Raw genomic sequence first — 25,718 nt, 5'->3', positions numbered from 1 at the left:
TTTCGCAAACGCACCATCAGAAATTGGATGCCATGGATGAAGTTTTTTATCAATCTTCCCCAAAATAGAACCAAATATTCTTCAAAAGTTTTAGTTTAATATGGTGTACACTTGAAAGAATAAATTTGCATGGGTTCGTCCGAAAAATCGTCAAAAATGATCCTTTAAACGACCGAAGCTCATATTTTACGAGTTTTAAATTGGCGTGTTTAGTGTGTGGGGCCCTTAATCTGCTAAGCGTGTTTATAACCGCTCTTCGATATTGGCAGCTGTGTTTGTTGTTTTGGTTTCATTGGAGATGCTACCCAGCGAACAGTGAGAAGGTCTTCTCACTCTAGAAAAGTTGACTCTAGATTGGTTCTAGGTTGGCTCTAGGATTTAAGCAAGTCAATACAAAACGCCTTCCCTAGTCCCAATGTAGAACCAAAGGGTCCGTGCACCGAAGAACCAACTTCGTGAAACCCGAACGCGATCCCGAACGCAAACACTTGACCGCACTTGCACTGCACCCGCGAAAAGCGTGCGTCCCGGGACTGTTCGCTGGGATGCGCGTGCGCATGCTTGGCCGTCGATGGGCGCCTTAAGTGACCGATCACTCACTCGTTTGTTGATAAAAAAAAGTGTATGAATCATTTAAACGACCAAAAGTGATACTATACCCGATAAAACTATTGAAGATTTTCGGATTTCCTTCGCCAACAAACGTTTTCTGTCGAACATGTATTTGACAGCCACTGAACCAAAGCAAAAATCCAACATGGCGGCAAAAAAGTGCTACGACTTCACCAGTTTAGTTAATACACTTTGCTTACTGGGTAAAATTGTCGTTAGGTTTGAATTGAGGTTAGAAACCCAACTGGACGCTCTGAAAAGTGCCGAATTGTGTATTTTTCCATCGTTTCGTGATAAAACTAAACCTGATAAGAGTAAATTGAAGTGGTTTTGTTAAAAAGTGGACAGCAACAGTGCAAGAAACTCGGAGATTCGCTACGAAACCCGTAAAAACCGGCTTCGGTTGTGGGTTTCGGCAAAGTGCAAAGTATTTTGTGTTTGTGCCAAGAAACCTGTTCCGCTCTCCTCGATTCGCACTCATCAGGCAGTGGTTTTATTTTCGGATTTTTTATTTAATCATCTGTGAGCAAAGTTGTTGCGTCTCCGAGCCTTTTCGCGTTTTTTGTTTGTTCAAGATTTTAGTTTGTTTAACGCACGATGAGTGATCCGAAAATGAGCGCATCGCTTGATGAAAGTCAGCTTAGCCAAGTTCGAGACTGCCTGACCAGCTTCGCCGACCATGGGTAAGTGGTTTTAAGCCAAATGATCTTCAAGTTTTGTAGCAAATTGAAAGATTAAAACACGCGAGGCGCTTCACGATTGCTCGCATCGCAAACAGCGCGAACCTTCGGCGCTTGTTCCACCCAAAATTCTGGACAAGCAGCAAAACGGCCAGCAAAGGAAAAAACACGACGCTAATGTGGACGAGCGCGTTACTCCGTTGGCTTGCGATCGGACCAGGGGAATCCGTTCCTTCCCACAGCCCGGACAGTGGATCAGGCGATCGCCCCCGCGCCAACTGGTAACAGAGGTTTGGTAAAGGAAGGATCGGTTTGACGAATGAGACCTTCCGGATGTTGGGCCTGGCGGCACGTAGCAGCTGTTTTCCGTTGAAGTGAAGCTACAACCATCGTTACCGAAAGAATGGGGCGCGTGAGAGTCCTTTTTCAGTGGTCCACTTTCAGCGTGAAGGATTGTTCGTGGAGAATATTGATTTGCCATTGCTGGGTGAAATTCGTACAAATGTTGCAGTAACTTTACTGTATTCCCTCCGCTCCTCTCGTAGGCGATGATAACTCCACAGGAAACACACTGCACACGCACCGCGGACATTGCAATCGATGCAAAATTGGCTGATGATCGGAAAAATGCGAAGGCTTCCTTGCCTTTCACGTTACCATCGTAACGTAAACCAATAGCTTGCCGCATACTCTAGCCAACCCAAAGGCAATCATACTTTAGCGCGATGATCGAAATATCATAACAAGCAAAAAGAAGACACATAAAAATGAAAAACACGCCTCAGCTGCTCTCTACGATCACCCAACATCCGGAATGGAAATGATCACTTCGTCAAGCCACGCATCACGAGAAGTAAAAAAAAAACATCTGTTGCACAAAGGATACGCCTGCCAAGCGATTTCCTATTTCAAGATAGACGGATCCTGTTTTTCGGGCACATCTATGACTACCTGCTTGTGCAGGAGGCTCTTATCCGTGCCTTGGATGAAACGGAACAGCCATGTGGAAAAAGGACCCTAACTCGAGCCATGGATTCTTCCGGGTTCAGCACACATGTGCACCAGGCATTGTTAATTGAAATTTGACCGAGAAATCCCGACCATGAATTTCTTTTTACAAAAAGTTTCATCTTGCCGTTTCCCTGCACGCATCATCATGTTGTCGGTCTATTGGCAATCATTGGTGCAATGGTGTGTGTGCTATGTATTTCTATGTTGCCAACATCTGTTGCACTCTGCAATGTTGCCCGCTGTAGTTGCCGTCTGTTGAAGATCCCATCGGTTGCCGCTGAGCCGCCACACAGTAACGGACACTTGAAATTGACCACTTGAACAAATTGTCTTAGCGTTTATATGTATATCTTTTTGTTAACAAATCTATGATGATTTTTACTCATTATTTGAGTGAATTGTAGAAGAAAACTACTGAAACGAATTAATTTATTTGTTAATCGTATTTTTCATAGAACGCATCAACCCCAACAATTTACCCTTTCTATGGCTATGAAGGTTCTATGTAGAGCATTGTTATCAGTACTATGTGATCATATCAGTTGTTCCCACACTGTATATGCTTGTAGTGACCTTTTTATCTGCTTGGTGGTTTATCTGAGAGACCAGCATTGCACGCACACCATCAGGGCCGGGAGTTCGTCATCATCCCCTGTGGTTCGTTCAATTTGGCCCAAGCTATAACTAGAACGCCGCGAGAGTCTTCCTATCCCATGTGCGCAGATGATGTCGGGAACGGCAGCATCTCAGAGTTCTGTTGAATTTACCCTCGAGAGGTTCTGTTTGTCGTGCCGTGCGTATTCGGAGCAGACCGTGCACGGTTCACCCTTGCTTTTACGCTGATCTTGGTGCACGCGCGTTGCATAGTGTAGTTTGATTTATTCTATTTATTTCGGTTAGCTTGCTTGACTCCGCTGTGCCGCCTCGTATTGTCTTGTGAAGCTGTAGTGCTTTAGTTGATTATGTGTCTGGTAAAAAATCATAAAAGAAATGGAGTAATGACTGGAATACAGTTCTGTTCTGGATAGCGCTTTCTTGTTCGACTCAACCGGTGCTAATCAGTGTGGTCAATGGATTGGGTTGTTCCTCACAATGCACATCTCTGTTCAACGGTTCAGTAATCGACTCAGTGCTCTTAAAAGTATGAAACCACGTGTTCTCCAACCACAGTAATAAAAGAAAACCAAGATAGTGGAATTCTGCATGCTACATACGAAATGTATAGAAAGAGCAAAAGTGGTTGATAAGCACTACGTGCAATCAATTATTGCGTGGTGTAGTGATGGTAGTGAAGCAGCAGGATGTTGGTCCGAATCAGTTGGGGAAATTTTTCCCTCCCAGCATCCTCTGACCATGCGCAAATCATGATTGAGCGCGGCACACGGCATGGAAATACTACAACCTTCGGACGGTATTACGCGGCGGCAGCTGGGCGAATGAATTTGAACAACCTTCGAGCGTGCTGTAAACAGCTGCATCAAGTTGTTGGACGATATTTCAGAATCTCTCATTTGAACTCAACTTCCTTGTAACAGAAAATAACCCCGTCAGTAAGAAATGATCAAAGTTCTTTGTTTAGTTGAACTCTGCAGTTATTAAAACAACGATTGTGGCAGTTTAAGAAAATTATGGTATTCGTTTCTTATAAATTTAATGCTGCAGTACTTTGCAATATTCGCTTGAGCGATCTCTTTAAACAAATGTAGATGAGATGTATGAATGCACTGTTTACGATAAGCGAGTTGCAAAAAAGTGGAATTAAACATGGCAAGAGGGTGCTGCCGGTACATCGTTTAGTATCGGTTAAGCGATGACTCATCGCACGCCATCCTTGCCGATTCTCTCGGCTACGTGCCGTATGTCTCAGAAAAGCGCACAAAGAAGATACGCCCAACACAGGGGAATGTAGAAGATTTTCGATTGTAAACATCTCGTTGGCCAGTGCTAAAGCTGATGGTCAAGGTTTCTCAGGCTGAGGGATGTAGAACAGAGTTCAAATGATGCCTGGTCAAGAAGGGCTCTTGGTACGAACGGCCAAAAAGAGAAATATCTCTTTCCGACCATCGCGTACGCTATAGATACATTCGGATTTGTTGCAGAAAAAATATGCTTTTACACATGAAACGACCTACATTTTTAGATTTTGTTGAAGCATGAATTCAGCCGCATATTTTCATGTTTGATACATCTGAATTATGCGTAGCACCCATCCGACCAACGAGCGCATTGGATTTCGCGTATTAGAACATAAGCGACAAAACGAACTATTCATGCTCAGGACCATTAGTGGAGAAATTTGCTGAGTCGTGGTAATTAATTTACCGTAACTTAATTACCGTGCTTGCGAAGCGTGATTGCTTCAACCAAAACCAACGCAACACTCTGTCTTCAAAGCAAACTCTTTACCAAAAGACTGCCGCGGATGCATCGCTCAACACACTACGATCATCGCGATGATCCTGCAACGACACGGATGCTTGTGATGTCTTTTTTCTCCACCTCGGAGATAGCGACAGGAAAATGCATATTCGATGACAGACGACGAACCATTGCTGGCAGTTTCCGGCAATCGAAAAAAAAAACACGGGAGTTTCTGAAACCTTCGGAGCAATGCATGCACGACACACGAGTCCTTAGAGTTCAAAGCCCCGCATCATCCCGGTCGTGATGGTGGGTCGCTCGTTTTGAGAAAAATATTGTATTTTTAAAAATAACGATCTATGGCTGCGACGGTTCCATAGATTCAAATGCCCATCACCCTCGGTCTGGTGACCAAACGAGTAGAAAATTCGGCGTGAGTGTCGGCTTCGATGGAATATAGAACGCGCACCCCTTAGCATGTACAATCGATGTGTGGGGTATAGCACCGGATATGTCTCCTTGGAGAACCATTTCGGTCCGGCTGTTGTGCATGATGATCATCCGGTACCCCACCAACGTCAGATCATTTCACCCACGATTCAACTCAATGCGCCTTTGGGACGCAGCTACTGCCGGTTCCGTTTTCCTGCCAAAATCATAACAAACGATAAATTACTCGCTACTGTGCGAGGGAACGATTCATTTTGGAAAGCGACGGCACGCAGCATGAGGATTTTGTTAAAGGCAGCGATATTTCAAGTGTGCATCACTGCTGAAGCGCTAAGACAGCTGCAAAGTACCAGATTTACACTGTTACTCAAGCCAGCTGCAGCAGAGAAGGTGGGTTCGACGAATTTGTCCGGGATTCCGGGATAGTGTGCAGTATTGGGCCCCTATTTTCAATCTACGCTATATTAAGCAAAGTACAATTCCAACAATGCATTTGAAGAGTGGTTCAAATACCCGCTCCACTTGTCAATTGTCACACACGCGTCTTAGTGGATTGCGATTCCCTTTGCCTATGGTAGCCAATTTGTTTTTTGCATTTTCCTGGCTAGACCACGGCTAGCTAGCGCGCCAGGGTGATCGCACGTGGTTTATCCGACTTGACTCCTCTCAGTTGTTCCATTTCAGCATCAGTGGAGAAATGAAGGAATCTTCAAAAACTATGCGTTGAATGAGCTGTTTATTGCATTTTTTTCCAACGTGGTTCACGCCTTCATTTGCCGGTATCTGATTCCGCCCCGGGTGTACGACGTGCGGACGAATCGTTCAAGATGTCTAAATTTAAATCTCCTGCTAGATCATCGCACAACTGCGTTGGATGCGTCAGGCAACGGCTAAGACGAGTACAACGACGACGACGGCGAGGACGACGACGATGGACCATCTTTCCGTGTCCATACCATGAGCGCCATGGTTTCGTGCGTGAATCGAACCATCGACTCAACCGCTCCTTTTGCCGACCGATTCCCGAATTTTGCCTTCCGTTGGGTTAACGTTCGCGACCTTACCTAGCATTACTCCACTTGTGTTTTTTGACGGTGCTTCGGTGACGGTGATCGCGCTTGATTTATTTTAGAACCCTATATTCTCCCAACGCGGTTCCAGCGGATGATGCTTCCGTTTGAAGTTACACAACCGCTTTCGAAAAATTGGAATCTTACTTCCGTCTACTAACACAGCTACATGTGTGCCTGGGTCGTGAATTGGTATTATTTGATGCGCACGTAGAATGGGCACGGCTGCATTGCATAGGGGCTGGCTTGGAGCTTCACTGTTGCTCACTACGCTAGGGTGGACACGTGTTGCGTAATCATTCAAGTCCACTCGATCGAGCCGCTCCCGGTCGGGGGTCGGTTGGTCACATGGACAGCACACCGGCCTATTGGCGCAAAAATCGAATCGTTTCGAACGGAAAGCGACAGAAGGTGGAGCACAGTGACTTTGATTGAATGCTAATTTTCCCTACGCCTTCACAAACCGTTCGATTCAGTGGTCTGTTGCTGATGTGCCTAGCGCGCTGCAGTCATGCAAATGGTTGATGTGCACGTAACGCACGTTGCGTTGTTGTTACTACTTCCTACGCATCAACGCCCACGTGGCCAATCGTTCGTACGGATGACCTGCTGATGGCCTGCAGCCGGCTGTAGCTCTCGCCCAAAATATTCTGTTAGCTTGCAAGCTAACCAAGATATTCGAATGTCGGCCACCTCCGTTTGTCGGCTTCGTTAACACTCCCACGTTGAATAAAACCGACGGTAGTAACGCATTTTTCAGAAATTCGTACGGCTCTACGGGAACCGACCAACAGTCGGTGGCGTGCAGTGTAGTGTGCCCCCTGATCATGGGAGCACTTGCAACGGAATGGAATTGCCATGGAAGTGTTTGGTACAATGTTTTAGTTGAAATCATCAGTACTCTTTCACTATAAACCATGCTCTTGGCGGCAAATAAACGAGCCGTCGCATGGTGATGTACCCACGGTACTGGAGCATTAGATAGACAACGTGCCAAAACATGTACCCAAAATTAGTTCTCACCAACCCCAAGGGCGAACCGTCGGAGGAGCAAACAGTCTACTGGCAAACGAAACGGGTTCAAAGTTTCCGCGACACCGTGTCGCCTAACCGCAGTTGGTGGTGTTGGCGGTAGTACGGCGGCTTGCAGCCCCTCTAACCTGGCAGCGGCTAGCGTTTTCATATAAATTCACTTCACCCTTTCTGCCCATCCATCCGACGGTTCTGCCTTTTGTGCGCTGCATGTAAACAACCGTCTCGCCTGTTTCGAGATGTCGACGATTTACAACGAATTACATCTTGTTTACTACAAAATGCGAACCTAGACGCCGTCTAGACGACGTCACCAATAACCGGACGATCTTACAACGCAGCAGAAACGTTGCACTTGCCCAGTAATCGATCTTCTGCCTGTCCTAATTGATTTTTTTCTTTAGCTTTGGAAAGATTTAAACTTTCGAAAATGAATCCTGACATTTTCCATCAATCGTAAATGCTATACCGCATTTTCATACACGCGATTACACTGTGTGGCTATTTTCAGCTCAACGAAATGGTGTAACCTTCAATTGAACGTGCGCTATTGCTGCGATGCGGCTGCTTCCCGCCAACCCCAAACTCCGCTCCCTCAGAGCGATTGTTGAGCGGTTTGAGCGGAACCAGATCAATATTTCCACGGTCACCGAAAATAGCAATACAAATTGACGATAAATGATAGATCGCAGACTCGATCACCACTGGCAGCTACAAATCCGATGCGATTTGTGGTACAAATCTTTCAGATAAACTCTATGCTCTTTGCCAGCTAAAGATTCCCGTGTCACTGTGGCCAACGATGGTAGACCAGTTTGCAGTTTGGATGGTATCGAGAGGCGTGCTGGTTGGAAAACACTATGGCGTTTCAGTTTCCATGGCATTACGGCGTGGCGTAAACAAATTCCGACGAAGGCTATCATGTGCTTTGAAAAGCAAGGGATGCAAACTACTCGCCGTGGAACTCGAGGAACTCACATCCTTAGGCACTCGGCGTTGTGGTGGCCGTGTTTCCCGAAAAAGTGTCGAGCATGGCTTTTAGTAGCTTATGGAAGGTGCTGTGACCCAGTTCTACCTTGTGGTCCGTGTACGTGTTCCTTGTGGGTTCTGGTCCGTCTAGATATCATTAGTGTCGTGCCTGCCCCCCCACCCGGTTTGGCACAAAGAGCAAGCCGACTAAAACATTAACCGAGTAGACCCCCCGCTCAGCGCCTCCTTGGTCTGCAATTGTCCTTCCGTGTCTCCAAGGGCTGAATAGCGGTCGCATGGGGTTCTCATCCGATCCGACGCAGCGCAAAACCGAAAATAAACTAAAACGACGAACCAACAAAGTGCAACACTAACGCAACACAGCAGCGGATGATAGGTAGGAAACTAACAATAACATACACCGTCTGACGGCTGGGCGTTCAGTACAGTAGCTCCTCGATTTCCCAGGAGCAATACTCGGATGTTGAAAGGGGTGGTGGTGTGCACTAGACGAATTGAATGTTTGAGTCTCTAGCGACCGTTGCGCTTGTTTGCCAACTAATGGGTTACGTCTGCGGGCAGTTAGACGATGTCTGGCGACTTTAATGAGCTCACCGTTGGATTGACGCTATGTGACGGTCGATTTTTTCCTTAAAGCAAAAAAGAAAACGTCACTTCCCGCTGTTCGGAACGTTCGTCGAACCGTAGCTTCAGTGAAACGTCATGGTTTTGATGGTTTATGCTTAGCTCTTCTGCCGGGTGTGATTAGTGCGAAGAGATGACTGAGGACTGTGTTTATGAGCATCCAACATCCACCACGATGTCCATCGGTGATCTGCTGCTGCGATGATCGATCATCCGGGGCCCTGAGTAAACAGTGACGACAGGGAGGCCCATTTCGTCACAGAGAACATACTGTTTTCTTTTGCTTGGGGATTTTCCTGTTCCAATTTCGGTGTAACTGGGCCGGTAGTCGATTATCAAGATCGAATGGACTGCGAACGTCACGGTATTTTCGCCGGTAACATCTGTCTTGTGGTGAAACAATGTTTTGCACCAACTCGATTCAAACAAACACCAACGATCAACAGTAGTGTAACCGGTGTAGAGCGGCGAAAATTTCGTTTGCCATTTTACATCCGGTTTCTAGCGGACATTGTATATTATGAAAATAATTACAGCGAATCGTTTTGGATTAGAATTTTAAATAAAATCGTAGCAAAATTTTTCGATGATGTGATAGTGTACCGGTCGCAGGTTGCTAGGTACACCAAAGATCAATGGTACTTGTCAGCATGGATGATAGGAATAGGATGATAGGATGGATGATAAAGCATTTACTGGCCGTGATGATGAGAATGTTATATACTATAGTTTAACCAGCCAGAAGAAGAGCTGAGCAGCTGAGCGGTTATGCAGTGATTTTGAAATAATTCTAGAGAAGCGTACCTTCGTGTCATACATATCGTTTGTGAAATAAACATACCATCTATCCGGTATTTGTACATATTACCCCGCCGTACGTCTTTACAGAAAATTATGGATACCATGCGTCTCCATTTGCTTAGTTACACCTATCCTTTACTAAACACGTTTCCTGTTTCATCAGCATAAAAAGTGTAAAAAGATAATATGACTGCAGACTGCAGTTCAGGAATCAAAAATGAAAAGTGCCTTCCTGCTGAACAGTTGACCGAAAAAAAACCAACCCCCGTCACAATGGCTGAAGTCCAAATATGACCGATAAAAACGCTGCAGGACACCCGACAGTTATGAAAATGTTTACAGAAAAGTAGCAGCAGGTGTGAATAAACAGTCGTTCGGCGTTCGGTGGGTGCTCCGAAAGCTGACCACAAGCAACAACAACGCTAAGCAAACAGTGGGAAGCAACCTGCTGGTGCATTTAATGTAAAATCGTTACCCTTCCCGGAAGACTCCCAAAAAACCTGCATTCGTTGCACCGAAGGTGTCTTCGAATGAACTTAATCTCATGTACCAAAGCAAAGTGCCAAAAAGTAGTGTGAACGAGCAGTGGGAAATAATTTTGATCGAAGAAAAGCGTCTGTAACAGAAACTATTGTACCAACGAGGCGGTGCATACGGTAGCAGGCAGCAGGCAGCAGCAGCCAAATCAACATGTCTGGAATTTTCAAATACACCCCAAATCGAACAGCATCATCGACGCCAAATCGACGGTCAGCGTTCGGTACGGGTTTCGGGTAAGAACGAACAGCAGCCTCTACCAGGCTATAAATTTGAAAACAGCAGACTCCATTACCATCTTCCTAGAAGTGGTACTGCATCATTCTCGGTTGAGTGCGAACCGGGGAGAGCTAGTGGAACCAATGGATGACTGTATAATAAAAAATGCTAAATTTCCCCGCCCATTGATGGACCACTTAGGGTAGTAGGAGAAACAGATCTAAACAGACACAGATTTCGTCACAAAATGTAGAACTGATGCAATGCATTACAGTGTGATCGATCTAGAAAGTCGCTCGATTCCATTACTTTTTCTCTTTGTTGTCTTCAAATATTTTTTATAAAAGTTATACATCTTTATAAACAAATTTTAAATTTATATATGCAACAGTCTACCTTAAAATGCCTGTGTATTTTGATTCATGAACTTGTTCCTGTTTAAACATGCTCAATATGCGCTTCGCGTTCTTATCGCTGTGAATGTCATGAACAATTTCCTTTATTGCAGACAATCAATTTAAACCCGAATTCTTGGTTACACTAACAATGCATATATTTGATTACACGAGAAGAAGTGTGATGAATCACAACGGTTTTACCAGCGTGTTCACACATGATCGCCAATTGATATAATCATCACATTGCAATTTCTGAAAAATAAGCAAACTACAAGCCAAGCCTCGCTGTTAGTTTCTTTTGTTATACTGGCATATTATTTATTCACAATCATTCCAATATTCAAAACCGACAAAACCATAGTCGGCACCACGTACGACCAAAAGTTATGGAACTCTTACCGGCTGGCCTGGAAGTTTAGGAGGACAGTAATTGAGTCAATTGAATGCTTTATGTTGTATTTATGATGAGGAAATCACGTTGTGAGATGATCGAGCGTACATGGCTTGTGGCCGGTATAAGAAGCGTGCACGACTGCGTAAAGAAAGGTTAAGAGAAGACCATTTACTAGATCGCCGGACGCTAGTCATCAATGTGTGGGAGTGTGAGCTCCAAGAGCGATGAGTACGAGTACATGGGCCCTACCACCAAGCACACAAACGAAACAGAGACATCGATATAGTTTGCAATGCTAACTACCCTGCCGGAACTGGTGACAACCGCGAGTGTTTCCCGCGTCCTTGTTCTTGTTGCATTGACAAGAGCAATGTCCGATCTGCACTTGCACACTAGTTGGCTCAATTAAAACCGTTTTGGTACTGTGTTCATGGTCACTAATACAGCGATCTCAACGAATACAACGTCTAGTCTAGTTGCGCAAAATTGTAATCTGCTACGTTTTAAATCACAGAAATTACAAGATGTTGATATATTAGAATGAGAATGATCGGCATGCTCAAATGGCCAAATACAGTTTCTACGCGATCTTGCAGAAACAAACGATCTGATTTGTGATCACATCGGTCAGGCAGAGCAATGCTAGATAATAAATTGGATCAGTTTTCCGGCTCATATTGATGCTGAAATTATTTACGATTTCTTCCATTCTTTTTTTCAGAAGTCCCAGCTTGAATCAAGATGCCACAATGGACAACACATGTAAGTGAAATTTAAATTTATCGTACAATTTACTTTGTCCTTTTATACATTTATTTTGTTGTCACTATAAAGATTTTGAAGTAATTGCGTTTCGAAACCAAAGCTCAGTGCGACCAACAATAATCTCGCTTGGTTGCTAGTATTTGTCTCCAAAGCAACACACAATAGTGCATGAGGAATCTAGGCAATCCTTGAATATTTGCTGAAGCTATAATAGTCAATCGTTGGGTTTCATTAAATAAAACTGTAAAGAATTATGGAATCAAGACGCAAATTGTGCTGGAGTGAACCGAGCCAAAACGGTTGGATTCCTGAAACGCTTTATTGATTTTTGTTACGCAAGAAATATGGGCGCAGTGCTGTTATTCGAGATGAATTCTAATAATTGGTCTCTATTCTTCTTTCAGATTCGATGAGATTTCGTTCTCCATCGATAAACGCGCTAACGGAGCATGGATCGCCAGTTCGCTCGTTACGGGAGATCGAAGAAGAGCTCTCCTCGCTGCGGAAGGAGAAGTTTAATCTCAAGCTGCGCATATTTTTCCTCGAACAGCAAGCTGGCATCTCTACGGAAAACAGCGATTTGCCAGGCCTGGGTGTGACCGCCTCATCGTCGGGAACATCGCGGGATGGTAGTTGTCTGAAACAAAACATCGACCTCAAGGTACACTATAGGTTGCACATTCCACGCTCCGATGAAAAAGCATTTGCCATATTTGGAACGATTGTTGAATCTGTTTCTTTTACGCTCGATTAATCTTCCAGGTCGAAGTTGAGTCGTTACGTCGTGAACTGGTAGAAAAACAGGATCTTCTATGCCAGGCAGCCAAGGCAATCGAAGTGCTCGAAGAGGGCCACCGTCGATCGGAAGAGAAACATCGCGAAATGGTTAGCGATCTGAACAATCGCATCGAAATTCACCAGCTCGAGATTAAGTCACTGGAAAAGGTAGCCGCTGAGCTACAGCACCAGCACCGTGAGCTGCAACTGTCTTCTGGCACAATTGCCCCTAAAGAGGAGGTGGCGTTGGGCGACTTCGGGTCAACAAAGACAGTAGAAATCGCTGGAGAAAGTTTGCTGGACTTCATCGACACGGTTCAACATCATAGCGAGCTTAGCGTCCAGGACAAACTGAAGGCCCTCGAATTAGACACCGTTTTGCGACAGTACCAGGAACAGAACGAAGAGCTACAACGCCAGGCCGAACAAACGAAAGCTGTTGTTAGTCAAAAGACTGACCTTATCGCTTCACTAGAGGCTCAGTTGAAAGAAGTGAGATTCGAAAATGCGGAATTACGCGAAAAGCTGGAGGAAAATGCCAAATCCCAAGCCGATGCAGAGGTAAGACTTAGTAGCGTAATCAATACCGTACTTGTAAAGACATTTTTAAACACTATTCGTATTATATGTAAATTTCCTTTTTTAATTTTGTGGAAACCTCGCAAAAAACTAGTAGCAGACAGTTTTCCACCTTTACTATCAACATAATATTTTTGGGGCAATTTTCCTTAGTCTCGAAAGCGAGCGTCAACTAAAGACAGAAATAGAAACATGAAGCAATATAGCTTGGAATGCCTGCAACGAACCAGTGTCGAAAACTGCATAGAAACCGGTCCATTATCACAAGAACTCCTTTTGGGATCATGCACCGGGGACGCAATCAATTTTGCCACTCCATCCAATGACTCAATCAACACAAACAGTAAAAGAATATTGATGTCGCCCATGGCGCCTTCCATTTTATGTCGGCGTACTATCAACGAGTGGGTATGTCGACACTTTACGTTTGAATCTCTACCGGCGGCATCTATCGCTAACGATGAAGACTGGAAAGATATCCTATCAAACAGGAGTCAACACTAGAAAACCATTTTACAATTGCTCTTGGAATATAGCATGCATATAAAAACGCGCGCAATTAAATTTTTGGTAGAATGATTTAATCAAGAAATTAATAAAGGAAATCCAGGATGTAAACCTAACCATTGTACTATCAGAAACGAGTTGATTATTACTGTAATTTGCAGCAAATATTAAAAACCTTTTAATTTGTTTTCTCTCTTTTTTTTACAGATTGAACGGCTTAAAAAACAGATGTTTGATATCCGGTCGGATCTGGCTGAGAAACTTTGCGTTCTGGACGAGACTGAAGAAAAACTGAAAGACAAAACCGCCGAACACGTGAAATCGTGTCGATTGACAGAAAAGCTGCTGAAAATAATCACGGAGCAGGAGAAGGAAATCGCTCGAATGAAGCGAAACTCGGTGAGTCGCACTATACTATCATTTATATTGATTAGCTTAATTCATAGGTGCTGTTGTTATGTTTTGATGGATTGACAAGCTTTAATACTAAGAGAAAGGTATTCTGTTGAGTTTTGTTGGATTGATAGATTATGTACTTGACACAATTCGATTCAAAATCTCCGCTTTTATACGGTTATTTCGATAATATTTTCGTTTTGTTTTTCCTTTTGTTCGTTAAAGCAGCCAAGCGTTAGAGGTGGAAAATCGAATACAAGTTCGATGACTTCAAGCCGTCGCTAGAGGCTTAGAAGATTTATAACCCTTACATCAGCTCTTTCTTATTAGATACGTAGCTTTCACCAACTTGTATAAGGACTGGCAACTGTAATATGCACCAGTCTGCATTCATCGTGTGTAATTTTTTCATTCAACTGATCGAATCCGTATGTGCTGTGAGTAGTTGTTGTGCTTATCAGAATCAATATGTTCGGTGATGGCGGTGAACTGCGGTGAACATGGTGTATTGGTCGTGTGCTAATGCCGCACTTTTACATATCTGTTGCACATTTAAAGGATTGACTTTTACCTGGTGGCAATACTCACTGTAAATTATTCTATGTAACCCCGTTAGAGAATCCTATTGCAGACTTATCATAATGGTTTTTGTATATTTCTTTGCTTTTCAGAACATATCGCTTCCTTCGGAGCAGGGTCAGGGCAACGGAAATGATGCTCAATGCGAGGTTGCGGAAATCTTAGATCAGGACCGTAAACCCGTTTCTCAGACAGAGTACGATTCGTTGGTTCAACGTGCCAAGTTACTGCAACAAAAGAACGAAACCCTTATCCAGAAGCTCTGCAGTAGCGGAAGCGGCGATCATCACAATGATCGTAACATAATTATCAAACAGCTGAACGATGAGCTGATTCAGGCACGAGAAGAAGCAGAAAAAGCACAAAAGTGGCGCAAAGAATGTGCAGATCTATGTGCCGTTTCAACAATCAGGCTGGAGGAGTTGGCCGGTTTTCTTGATTCTTTATTAAAGAACAAGGACTTGGTATGCAACCTTTCGACCGACCGCCGAAAGGCGATACGGAAGGCGGTGGACCGAAGTCTGGATCTGTCGCGTAGTTTGAACATGTCAATTTCGGTAACTGGATTCTCTTTAACCGGTAACACGCTCGCTCAGTTGAGCTGTCTCTCGGGTTATTTAGAAAATTCGATAGACTTGGGTGAAATCGCCACTAACGAGCAACATAAATGCGATAACGAAAAGGAAAATTACACCGAGCATATGAACTTCAAATCCGAAGCCTCCAACCAGACTAGACATATGATCGAAACATTGCAAGCCGAGAATAAGGCCCTGCGAGGAGAGCTCTTGGAGCAGCAACAGCAACTACAACAGCGTAGCAAACGGCGTGAGAGTAAAGAACGTAAACTGATTGCTGTTGATCCTATATCGGACTCGGAAGCTTGGTCAGAACCAGACCGAGGCGTGTCGTTGGCCCGAATTGGGCTTGAAGATAGATCTGGGTTAGGCCAAAAGCACCTCTTGCCTGTAAGCCTTTCGCAGCCACAGTCAAGCACTGGCGCAGGATGTGCTGTGAGGGAGTTAAGCTCCACATCTGAAAACGAATTGGCTATGAATGCAATCGCGCGCAAGATCAACTCCAGTGGGTCGTCCGTTCTAGAAGTGAAGCAACTGCATGAACAGCTGACGAGCCTAACAGTGGCGCTTCGAGAAAAAGACTGCACAATTCAGGAAGTGCAAAGTCGCTTGGTAGAGGTGAATAGCCAGTTGAAACAAGAGCAGCTCAAGATAGCCACCATGGAATCCGATGTGCACGAAAAGAGCCATCTTGTGGAACGCTGGGAGTCCGAGGCAAAGGAATCGAGAGAAAAGGCCGAAAGTGCAATGGAGCGGCTGGTCACACTCGGGAATGAAATTCGTCAAAAAGACGAGCAGATCGAGAAGTTGCGTCGAGAACGAGAGCAAGCGTCTGTCGATTTGCGGGTGGCGGTAATGAAGCTCGAAACGATGCGCAGTGATTACGAAGACCTACAGCAACGTCACAAAACCGAGCTGGACCAGCTACAAGTTCGTGAGCAAAAGCGCCTGGAAGAGCTGAAATCAAGTCTATCGAATGCATACCGTGATGAGCTGCAACAGAAACAGCAAACGTTCAACACCACTCTCGAAGCAAACTACATTTCAAAGAACATTCATCAAGAGAAGCTGCGCGAACTGGAAGAACTACACTATCGGCTTGAAGATGCACACAATGACATCTCATCGATGGCGCAGGCGGAAGAGCGTGCACGCGAGCAGCTCACGAGCTATGAGCGAACAGTGGCTGCAATGAAAAAGAATCTCGACGATGCTACATTGCAGGCATCCAAGGCTGCCGTTGAACGTACAAAGGCACTTGCCGAAAAGCGGCAGTTAGAGCAGGATTTAAATCAACTGCAACGAGATCTGCAACAGCTTAAGGACGAGAAAAATGCACTCAACGAAAAACTAGTTACCTTACAAGCCATGGCTACCACGGACAGAACTGCCGGTCGCAATCACTCTGGATCCGGTAACGCAGGTATGGGCATGGGCGCGTCAGCACTACACGAAGGTCATTTGTCGTCAACAACTACTGAGGACGAAGAGGCGGTGGGTCGACGGCGCTTTGAAAATTCATCTCCCGACCTCGGCATCGAGAGCGATCCGGGTCGGCTGTCCAATGTAGAGCTTGCCGGAGCTGCGACACATAACTCTGTGGGTTCGCCGAAACAACGTCTTCTGTTGCGAACACTTGAATTGACGAAATCGATGTCCAATCTACTGTTGAATCCATCGACGGAAGGTAGGTTGCCCATGAAATTGATTGCCATAGGCGCTTTTTTTAATTAATAAGGACGGATGAGGAGTCATGTTTATTCGATGCGGTAATAATAATATTTACTTTTTATCTTACAGTCAAAAACGAACACGATTCTTCGCCAAAAAGTGGAACGCAAGAGGTAGCAGAAATCACCACCATAGTCAAGCACGATTGTGCAAAGATCGAGGCAGACTTTGCAGAACTCAAGCGCCGATACAAAGTTACGCGTCAATCCCTGAACCAAGCTTACGACAATATCAAATCGGCCAACAAGCGCAAGGAACAATTGGAGGTGGACATTAAACAGCAAATCCATAAGACCCGCGCCGTTCTCAAAACGGTTCACAACAACATGGAGCAACCCAGCAAATAAGATAACCGTAAGGGGATAAGCAAAAAAAATCAAGGACAAAGGACCTCAAATGTTATAAACCCAGATGTATTTTTCAATCGCGGGAATACTGAAATACTGTATATATTTATGAATAACCATCGGGATATTTCCAGAACCAGCCATTTATTGGGTACCTCAAATGCACCAGCACGTCGGGTTTGTACAATTCAAGAAACCGAATTATATTCCTTACACTTTACCCTGAACATATGCCCGTGTTGCTATTAGCTGACGTTAATTGAAGCAAGTAGTTTGTAAATAGTGTTTTAAAAGAATGTAACGATAAATGGAAAGGCATGAATCGGCGAGTTGTCGGCAAAATTAGAATTTTATATCAAAGGATCGGAATACGACAATGAGAGTATTAATGGTTTGCGAAACGAGAATGTAAAAGAAAGAGAATGTGAATCTAATTTATTGAAAGGTTGTGTAAAGTGATTGATTTGACTTGACTATGGACATGTACTGTATAACTTGCTGGTAAACGTAAGTCTCGAGTGAGAGCGGTGTGAATAAATCTATTGAGTTTTATAATATAAAAATGATGAATAATTTTTTTCAGTTATAGCAAATAAGAGTATTATTCAATATTTTAAAATCATTAACTTAGTAAAGCAATGAAACATTATGTGTTCAAAACGTATTATTCGATACTTTCTCCGCTTAGTAATCGATTTATTACACTCTGTTCATTATTTCAATATTATTAATCTTGATGGCTACGAAGGTTTTTTTTGCTTATTGCGTACCATGATGTCTTTTCTACATTCGTGTCAAATCACATGTCTTTTTCGTACTCTGTAAAATATCATTTGCCGTAACAATTGTTCTTTGGCAGTTAATCGTACGGTGTGCATCGTTGTTTTATTTGCGTTATTCCTATTTTGTCCATTTCGATGCTACCATGTATGATTATATCTCATTCCAACAAACGCGACGATTTGAACCGATAGCCAATTGCAAGAATTAGGCGACGTATATGCAAACAAACGAATCCTGCATCAACTAACGCCATGTTAGCTTCTGGCTTCTGCTACTAACTAAACTAAACTAAACGCTTCTGTTCAGTAATACCCCATGCCCAGGCCAAATCGGTCAGTTAAATCTATGCTACTCTACTACTCAAGTCAACAATAAGCGACGGCAGTTTGGTATTTTATTCTTTTATTTGGTTGCTCTTCTGCTCATTACTAAAGTTACCTCTCGTTGTGCAATATCTACGTTAACGTTGGGAAGCGTATGTTTACCAAAAGCATCCGGTTTGCTGCTAAACGGAGCGAATTAATCCCAAAGCAGCGTACAACTGGCGAAAGACTAACGGCAATACTTCAGATAATGTTCATTTCTCTCTAGCTGCCATTCATTCTTCCCGGCAACGCTTTTTATGCTGATTTCCCTGATTGGTTTTGATGAGTGTTTTCAGGCCTTGCAATTTGTTCACAATAATTCCGTTACCTCATCTCTAAAACAGGTTTATCGGTGAATAGACTCGCTTGGTCGCTGGTGATGCTGGTGGTGCTGTGCGTTGTTAAATTGATTGATTGCAAGGATGTGCTTCTCTTCGTGATAAGTGCGCAGGATGTGTCCCAGGACCGAAGAGGTATCATTGTCAGTAAACCACATCGTCATTGTCGAATAGTTATCTAACATTGAGATCAGTGCTAGAGGGAAGAGAAGTAAAATGTGACACACATTAAACGTTTGCATTTGCCCGATAAAACTTAAAACATACCTATAAACATTCTCGGATTTCCTAAGCTAATTTGTACTTGTGGTGAAGCCATCAGGACACGCAGGATGGGAGATTCTACAGGTTGCTCATCTTTTAGGCCTTGCATGCTTTTCGCTCGGTTTCCTAGCAACCATTCACACTATTCATAAGAGGAAATCAGATGAATCGCATATTATCCAACGAATATTGTAATCAATCCCATCGCGATTCCATTCAGATGCTTACGGCTGCACTTTTGCTGTTGTGAGTTGCCACTAAAGCTTCCCGCACACTGCCCTCGTCGAATCCCATCTCCGAGATGGAGAGTAGAAGATCAGGATCAGCTTCTACGGTCTTTTCTGAGTAAAGGCGCACAATGTCCAAAAGTTTGGCGACATTCTCCTGCTTTCTCTGCAATAATTTTGGATTCTATCAGTGAAATCAGAAAATACAGTGATGGAAACTTACGAGATCCTGAAACCAACTAGTACATACCGTAAAAGGGTCCTTCTCCTCTTCGATTTCGTCGATTGATTCGCGGGTCGAGGAAGGTGTGGACAACGAGCCACTATCATTGTCTGCGTCGGACACTTTCCTGCGGTTGTTGGTGTTCGGATTGTTCGGAGTAGTGCTGGCTGTCGCAGAAAGAGAAGCACCGGGCGAAGCGCTTCTATCACAGTTAAATAACTTTGCTGTACTATCATGCTGAATGAGCCAATCGATGGCTGCCGGAAAGACATTTCTACGGGCAACACCATGGAAGCATAGATAAGGGTTATTTTCCGAAATGCCACCGACATTCAAACGTTCCCTTCCCATTGCTTACTTGGTAATTTGTAAGGCTTGATTAATTTTATCCAACGAAAATCCCATCTCCAGCAATGTTTCGATAGAACTAATCTGGTGCCGCTTTCGGTTTATTAGCCGCTGTTGAAACAACGTGATAAGCTTCTCGGCACATGGTCCCGCCCCGACCACAAATGCTGACGCCTTAGAGAGGGAAATGATGATACGCCTTAGGTCCTGGTGAAGCTGATCGACAGACAAAACAAAATGGTTAGGAATTTTGGCTCGTAAGAACGAACCACACAAGGATCTCACATCATCTCCCTGTAGCATTCCAAGATTGAAATTAACCGATGCTTGATTAATGCGGGATAGCGGAATGTGCCGCGTGGCTGTCAGTATTTCCGCAGAACTCGGCCCTTTCAAACCTTCCTCGATGTGTGGCGTTTCTATGCGTTTGGCCACGAGCAGAAACTCCTCTACAAAATATCAGAATCAGTAAAGCTGCTATCAAATACCTTTATAAGCATGCGAACTCACCATAATCGCGTACGTCGGCGGCAACCAAAAGATCATCGTCGCGGAACACTAGTTTATTCTGCGCTCTGATCAGTCGATAGCGGTCTGCCAGCTCGTCAAGATTCGACGAAAAGTGGGGCATCGTGAAGGAGTTGCTAGCGAACTTTTCTAACGAATGCATCTTCAGCTGGCGGCCGTTTGTGGTGCGACAAACGACCACGTCCACCATGCCACCGCGGGGACTAATAATTTTCAGCGATACCTTCTGGTCCGTCCCCGACTGCTCGTTCTGCTCATCGTCCGTTCCATTGCGTGATTTTCTGTGGGAAGTAAATGAAGCAAGTCCATGAGATGTGTATCATTCACAGCATCTAGAGCATTTAGCTCTGGAAGGTATTCGCTAGTTATCGATCCGATCCCTCGATTGAAGTCGGCAATTTATGGCGCTGCCCGTTGTTGTCGAACGGATGATTCATACATATTTCAGCCAATATTCTGCGGGAACGGGTAATTCTTGGCATCCTCCCACTCACCTGGAGTCGATACTTGCCGTCGAGGGGAAACCAAACCAGCGGCGAAACAGTTTGTCCATCTCTCTATGCCCTGCCGCCACGCACTCACTCACCTTGATCGCCAAGAACCGCTCGAGCTCGACGGCTGCTGCGATGCCGAGGATGCTAGCTGATGTGTCCGTGAACTTCGTTGTCCCTGACGATGACCGCGATGCTGGCGCGCGGTGTGCACGGGCGATGCTGCCGGAGAGGCGGTTCCGGAGGACGAAGGTTCGGCCGAAGCAACGTCCGCGACGGAAGATGCTGAGCTGCAGCTGGAATTGCCATCACCGGTGCTTGTGCGAGGTTGTTTGCGGGCTTGTTGCCAGCGAGCGCGACGTTCGGCAAACTTTTCCCGCATCCACGGAATCATGTTCTTACCAGCCCGGCACGCACGGAAAAACGCGTATCATCTGGCTACACATCTGACCGTGGGTTCTACTAACCGGAATGCGACATCACGGAGACTTTATCTCAATGCATTTCGTTTAATTACTTGAGGCAGTACACCACACGGCAATAATTGACCCACCGACCGACCGCGTCCACGGAGCTTGGTGAAAGTGTTTTAACTAAGCAGGTAAAACGATCTCAATCGCAACGGCCAAGCAATGCACAAGTTCAGGATGCGGCTCTTAACACAAATCATGGGAAAACATCGGAAAAACAGCGGAAAATCATCGGAAAATTAGCTTTTTTCTTCTTTTGACAATCATGGTTTGTTTTGGTTCCGTCAAGCAGTTCGAGGAAAACTGCGTGAAAATATGACTAAAAAAACGTTGGCTTCATCGAATCGAGAATCGAGAGAATCGGTGGGGGCGTATGTTTTGCTGAAGATGCGTTCTTTCGCCGTTGATTATTGCTATCCCTTCTGCTCGGTAGCAAGCATACGATTCAGTTTTTTTTTCAATCGAAAACTATCTTACCTACCTTCAATTTATTATCAGCGAGCTGCATGACCGGCTGTTCGTTTCTTTCGCACTACATTTTAGCTAACAATCTGTACTGAGTCGTGTTTGTGTGTTTTTTATTCCTTTCATTGTTCAAAGGATTCCTCCATTTCAGCATACACAGATGTACCATTCATTAGCTCTGCTGGTTGCTCACGGAAATGGAAATTCCAGTGTAAGCATCCACGAGGAATGAATCGCACTTACACATCTCTCCCAGCGCCTGATGGTGCCGGCGCACAAGGAAGTTTTGGGCAGTACCCAACGAGCTATCCCTAACACCGCTCCTTCCTCCCCCCAACACGGCAGATGTTTACTTGGACTTCTTGTTCTTGATCTTCTTCAGATAGAACTCGAGCTCCTTGCCTTCCAAGATGTATCCATCGGCACGGCCGCACTGTCCGGGACGGGAGGCGATGGCCGCTAAAACGATAACCGACACGTGTTGTTAGAAACAATCGGGGCAGACAGTAAAAGTCATGAAACCAGCGGAAGCAGTAGGTTTGAATGGCGAATGCCAAGTGCAGAATCAGTGTAACTATGACAAGAAATGGTCATTCCTCACTGGTGCTGGCAAAGGCGGCTCAAAACGAACGTACCAACCAGCGGAATTCAAGCCGAAGCTATGAACGTGAGTCTCAACTTTAATATCATCATCTAAGCACTTGGGCAACACCACGATCGAGACCTACATACTTCCGTCGATTTCTGTCCAGTGGTTTGCACTTCGGCGGATAGCTTACCGAGCAGACGACCGGAGTTGAACTGTTCTTCCAGCGCTGGTTCCAGCTTAGCGGTCTTCTGGCGCTTGATGAACTTCTTCATCGCGTGCTTGCTGCGCGGCTTGCTGATCACGTCCTCCTCGCCAGCCTTAACCTCGCGTTTCTTACCGAGCGGCAGCAGGTAGTGGTTTTCGTACCACTGACGGAACGGAGCGGCATCAATCACAATGATGGCGTTCTTCACCAGCGTCTTGGTACGAATCAGCTCGTTGTTGGACGCGTTGTACACCACGTCGATGATACGGCACTTGCGCGCCATTCCCTCCGAGGCCCAGGCAAAGTTTCCGGCATCCAGACGCAGGGCACGGAACTTCCTGTTTCCACCGCGAGTTCGCACAAAGTGCACACGGGTGGCACCGATCTGGAACGAGAGCGTACCAAGAGACGGTCACGTTAGCCCTTTCAATTCCTCCGTAAGTGCAGCAGCTGCACATGCACCACATTTTTTACCTTGGTGTTGGCGGCGGGGCGGCCCAACTCATACTTCCTCTTCTTGCGGATGGCGGCCTTCTTACCACCAGTTGCCCGCCTCTTGTGATAGCTATCACGGCTAATACCTGTGAATGGCAAACAGAACGACGGTTAGTTCGGTATTCGATCTCAACATGTTCCGGAACCGGCCATGGCATCGGCGCTGGTCCCGGCGCTGTCAATATGCTCGGGTACTGCACTAATACATCGGAAAACGTGGAAAACGGTATCGGCCAAATGCACCATGAAACTCTGGCAACGAGGGGGTTTGCACTCACATCATGAGTTAAGCAGCGCGGCCCATCTATTGAGCTAGGTGGCCGCACACTTTCCGATGCATTCTCACCGATATTTCACCCGAATTTCATCAAACAAGAGCAAGCGACGACTTACCCATCTCGATGTGTTGATTGGGAAAGAAAGAGCTTAACCGGAAGCGCGATTGTGGCAGGCCCGGATTTTGACATTTCGCAGGCTCGCTGCTGCCAACATGACGGCGTTCGACGCAAACGCCGCGCTCTTTTGAAAAAAATGTTCAAATTTAGTTCGTTATCGAGGGAAATGGAGAAATTCGACCAAACCACAACCACAGCTCTCCTCTTCGACGAACAAACTGTGCGCACTGCCAAGTATGCCGCAAAAGTACGTTTGGACGGTCTATACAGAAAACCAAGAGTCAGATTTGTACAATAACTTTTATTGTGTATCTTTTCCTTGTTTCCTGTTTATCTGTTCTAACAAAAGTTTTCACATAACACCGTTTGGAAACTCTCATTTAATAAGTCCTATTGACCATTTCAATGGAGCTTTCCACAGATCATTCCACAATGTTCAGCTCCTTCTAAATAACATTCCGGCAAATTATTGGAAACAAAAAATATTGGTAGACCAAACGGTACGATCGACAAATGCTACACAATTTTTCCACTCAAATAAATACAACTTCTTGGTATATCGAGCTCCAACTAAATCACATTCAGCTTAAACCACACCAAAGCAAGGTCGAGGAGTTATCCAAAGAATTTTATTTTGAACAACCTGCACTTTTTCAAACGAGCGGCAATGTGATCTGATGGATGTTATTGGTTGTCTTAAAACAAAACTACCATAGGAATAACAAAAGTAATATAACTAGATATGGGGAGCAAACTTAACGTTTAAGGGAAAAGTTTAAAATAGTATACGTCCTCACACAGCGAGCGCAAGCGGTGAAAAAGAAAGAAATGGAAATAGTACAATTATAAAACAGCGTAATATTTTACAAGCATAATTAGCACTGATAACATGATTGGTTATAAAATAATATGTGTAACACATTCGAAACAACTAAATTGTAAGAGGCAATCTTCCTTTTTCACTACCAAACAATCAAAAATCTGTCTATTATAAGGAAAGCAAGATGAGTCCTTGTTCTTCTGTAGTGTAAGTTTGAAGAGAATTTTCGTTCTCATTAAACAAGTAAAAAAGGCGCCAATACCTAGCAGTACGGTGTTACCAACACGTTCCAAAAAACGTTAATAATTACGCCTGGGGTGAATATTATAGTTACTTATTTGTGGTTCGCTCTGTTTTCGAAACATTATTCATCACACTATTTTCCTGTGCTCCTGGTCCTATCATCGATGTTGCAACAATCTCCAACAATATTGTTTGCACTCATACATTGTCCAACCATGTTTTTCTGACGACCGTTTTTTCATTTACAAAAATAGATCTACCATGTCTGTTCTGTTTCATTCTGTATGTTTAGTTTTAAACATGGGATGATTTGCCAAACTAAATAGCTTCAATACAATTATTTATACTACTCTATGCAATAGTGTTCTTCGTGTCCTTCATTATTGGCCTTCGAATAACGGATTTACATTCCAGTAGAATGTTAAACTGTTGCTACGGTTCTGCCTCCGGTAAGGATACGACCAGATTTGTCTCCTTCTTAGCCTGCGATTATTATGCGCTAAACATTTATCCACATTGATAGTATTCAATATCTCGACGTTTGGCATCACATACATCGGCAGACTAAACACCTGCTGCTTCTTTTCAATGCTTCAGAGAACGGCTACTTCCGTACAAATCATCCAATTTCACAATCAATGCTAAGCCTGCCACTGCTTGTAATCACAATTAAAGCTTGTAACACATACACACACAAACACACGCATATTAATGGTTGCCTTTTTTCCATTGTATCTACCGCTGACTGCCGGCGACATTATAACGGTTGGTTGAACGTCGCTATTTTATTTCATGTTCTGATCAACTCAGTCGTGTTTTACACAAAGTAAAGTAAAAGTAACGTTGTACGATAAACAACTTTTGCCCACGCGAATACACGCATACCTCCTCTCAAGAGGTCAAAACGTACTACGAGAAATTCAAGATCGCATTCCATACCAGCCCATTGATTGTAATTGAGTTATCTTTTTCGGACTTTGCATTTTCTTTCGATTTGCCCAAATTTTCCGTCTTGTACAGTGATAACAAAC

The 25,718-nt window shown here is 44.5% G+C and overlaps 4 protein-coding genes across 21 annotated transcripts in view; 1 reads left to right on the top strand and 3 right to left on the bottom strand.

The window, feature by feature from the left end:
- Window positions 1–966: 966 nt before the first annotated feature.
- On the top strand, window positions 967–17,659 carry LOC126572255 (centrosomin). Of its 10 annotated transcripts, none has more exons than XM_050231421.1 (8): window positions 3,025–3,079; window positions 9,795–10,404; window positions 11,901–11,941; window positions 12,349–12,605; window positions 12,707–13,282; window positions 14,015–14,206; window positions 14,875–17,047; window positions 17,161–17,659. In XM_050231421.1, the coding sequence occupies exons 2-8, from the start codon at window positions 10,322–10,324 to the stop codon at window positions 17,436–17,438; spliced, it is 3,600 nt and encodes a 1,199-aa protein (XP_050087378.1). In that variant the 5' UTR covers window positions 3,025–3,079; window positions 9,795–10,321; the 3' UTR covers window positions 17,439–17,659. The 10 variants fall into 10 exon arrangements, with proteins under 10 accessions (XP_050087373.1, XP_050087378.1, XP_050087375.1 ...); XM_050231418.1 differs by having other exon boundaries at window positions 3,031–3,171; XM_050231419.1 differs by having other exon boundaries at window positions 3,031–3,198.
- Window positions 17,660–17,993: 334 nt separating this feature from the next.
- On the bottom strand, window positions 17,994–21,713 carry LOC126572290 (ubiquitin-associated domain-containing protein 1). 2 transcript variants are annotated; one of them, XM_050231488.1, is made up of 8 exons: window positions 21,101–21,713; window positions 20,497–20,795; window positions 20,272–20,435; window positions 19,997–20,202; window positions 19,666–19,912; window positions 19,417–19,599; window positions 19,192–19,330; window positions 17,994–19,120 (listed from the first exon to the last, which is right to left on the bottom strand). In XM_050231488.1, the coding sequence occupies exons 1-8, from the start codon at window positions 21,397–21,399 to the stop codon at window positions 18,933–18,935; spliced, it is 1,725 nt and encodes a 574-aa protein (XP_050087445.1). In that variant the 5' UTR covers window positions 21,400–21,713; the 3' UTR covers window positions 17,994–18,932. The 2 variants fall into 2 exon arrangements, with proteins under 2 accessions (XP_050087445.1, XP_050087446.1); XM_050231489.1 differs by having other exon boundaries at window positions 19,417–19,581.
- A 323-nt stretch (window positions 21,714–22,036) lies between these two features.
- LOC126572307 (40S ribosomal protein S8) lies at window positions 22,037–23,678 on the bottom strand. Its single transcript, XM_050231522.1, has 4 exons — window positions 23,623–23,678; window positions 23,209–23,315; window positions 22,720–23,119; window positions 22,037–22,399 (listed from the first exon to the last, which is right to left on the bottom strand). The coding sequence occupies exons 1-4, from the start codon at window positions 23,624–23,626 to the stop codon at window positions 22,290–22,292; spliced, it is 621 nt and encodes a 206-aa protein (XP_050087479.1). The 5' UTR covers window positions 23,627–23,678; the 3' UTR covers window positions 22,037–22,289.
- A 553-nt stretch (window positions 23,679–24,231) lies between these two features.
- The window catches only part of LOC126572265 (tyrosine-protein phosphatase corkscrew), a 24,398-nt gene continuing 22,911 nt past the window's right edge, over window positions 24,232–25,718 (bottom strand). For all 8 annotated transcript variants that reach the window (XM_050231441.1, XM_050231443.1, XM_050231442.1 and 5 more), the window contains one exon: window positions 24,232–25,718. This exon is cut by the window's right edge and continues 264 nt beyond it. The gene's annotated coding sequence lies outside the window, so the exon portion shown is untranslated.

This window comes from Anopheles aquasalis, chromosome 2 (assembly GCF_943734665.1).
Source record: "Anopheles aquasalis chromosome 2, idAnoAquaMG_Q_19, whole genome shotgun sequence".
Classification (NCBI taxonomy): Eukaryota; Metazoa; Arthropoda; class Insecta; order Diptera; family Culicidae; genus Anopheles; species Anopheles aquasalis.
The sequence above is the reverse complement of the archived record's forward strand: the minus strand, read 5'-3'. Positions and strand labels throughout refer to the sequence as shown.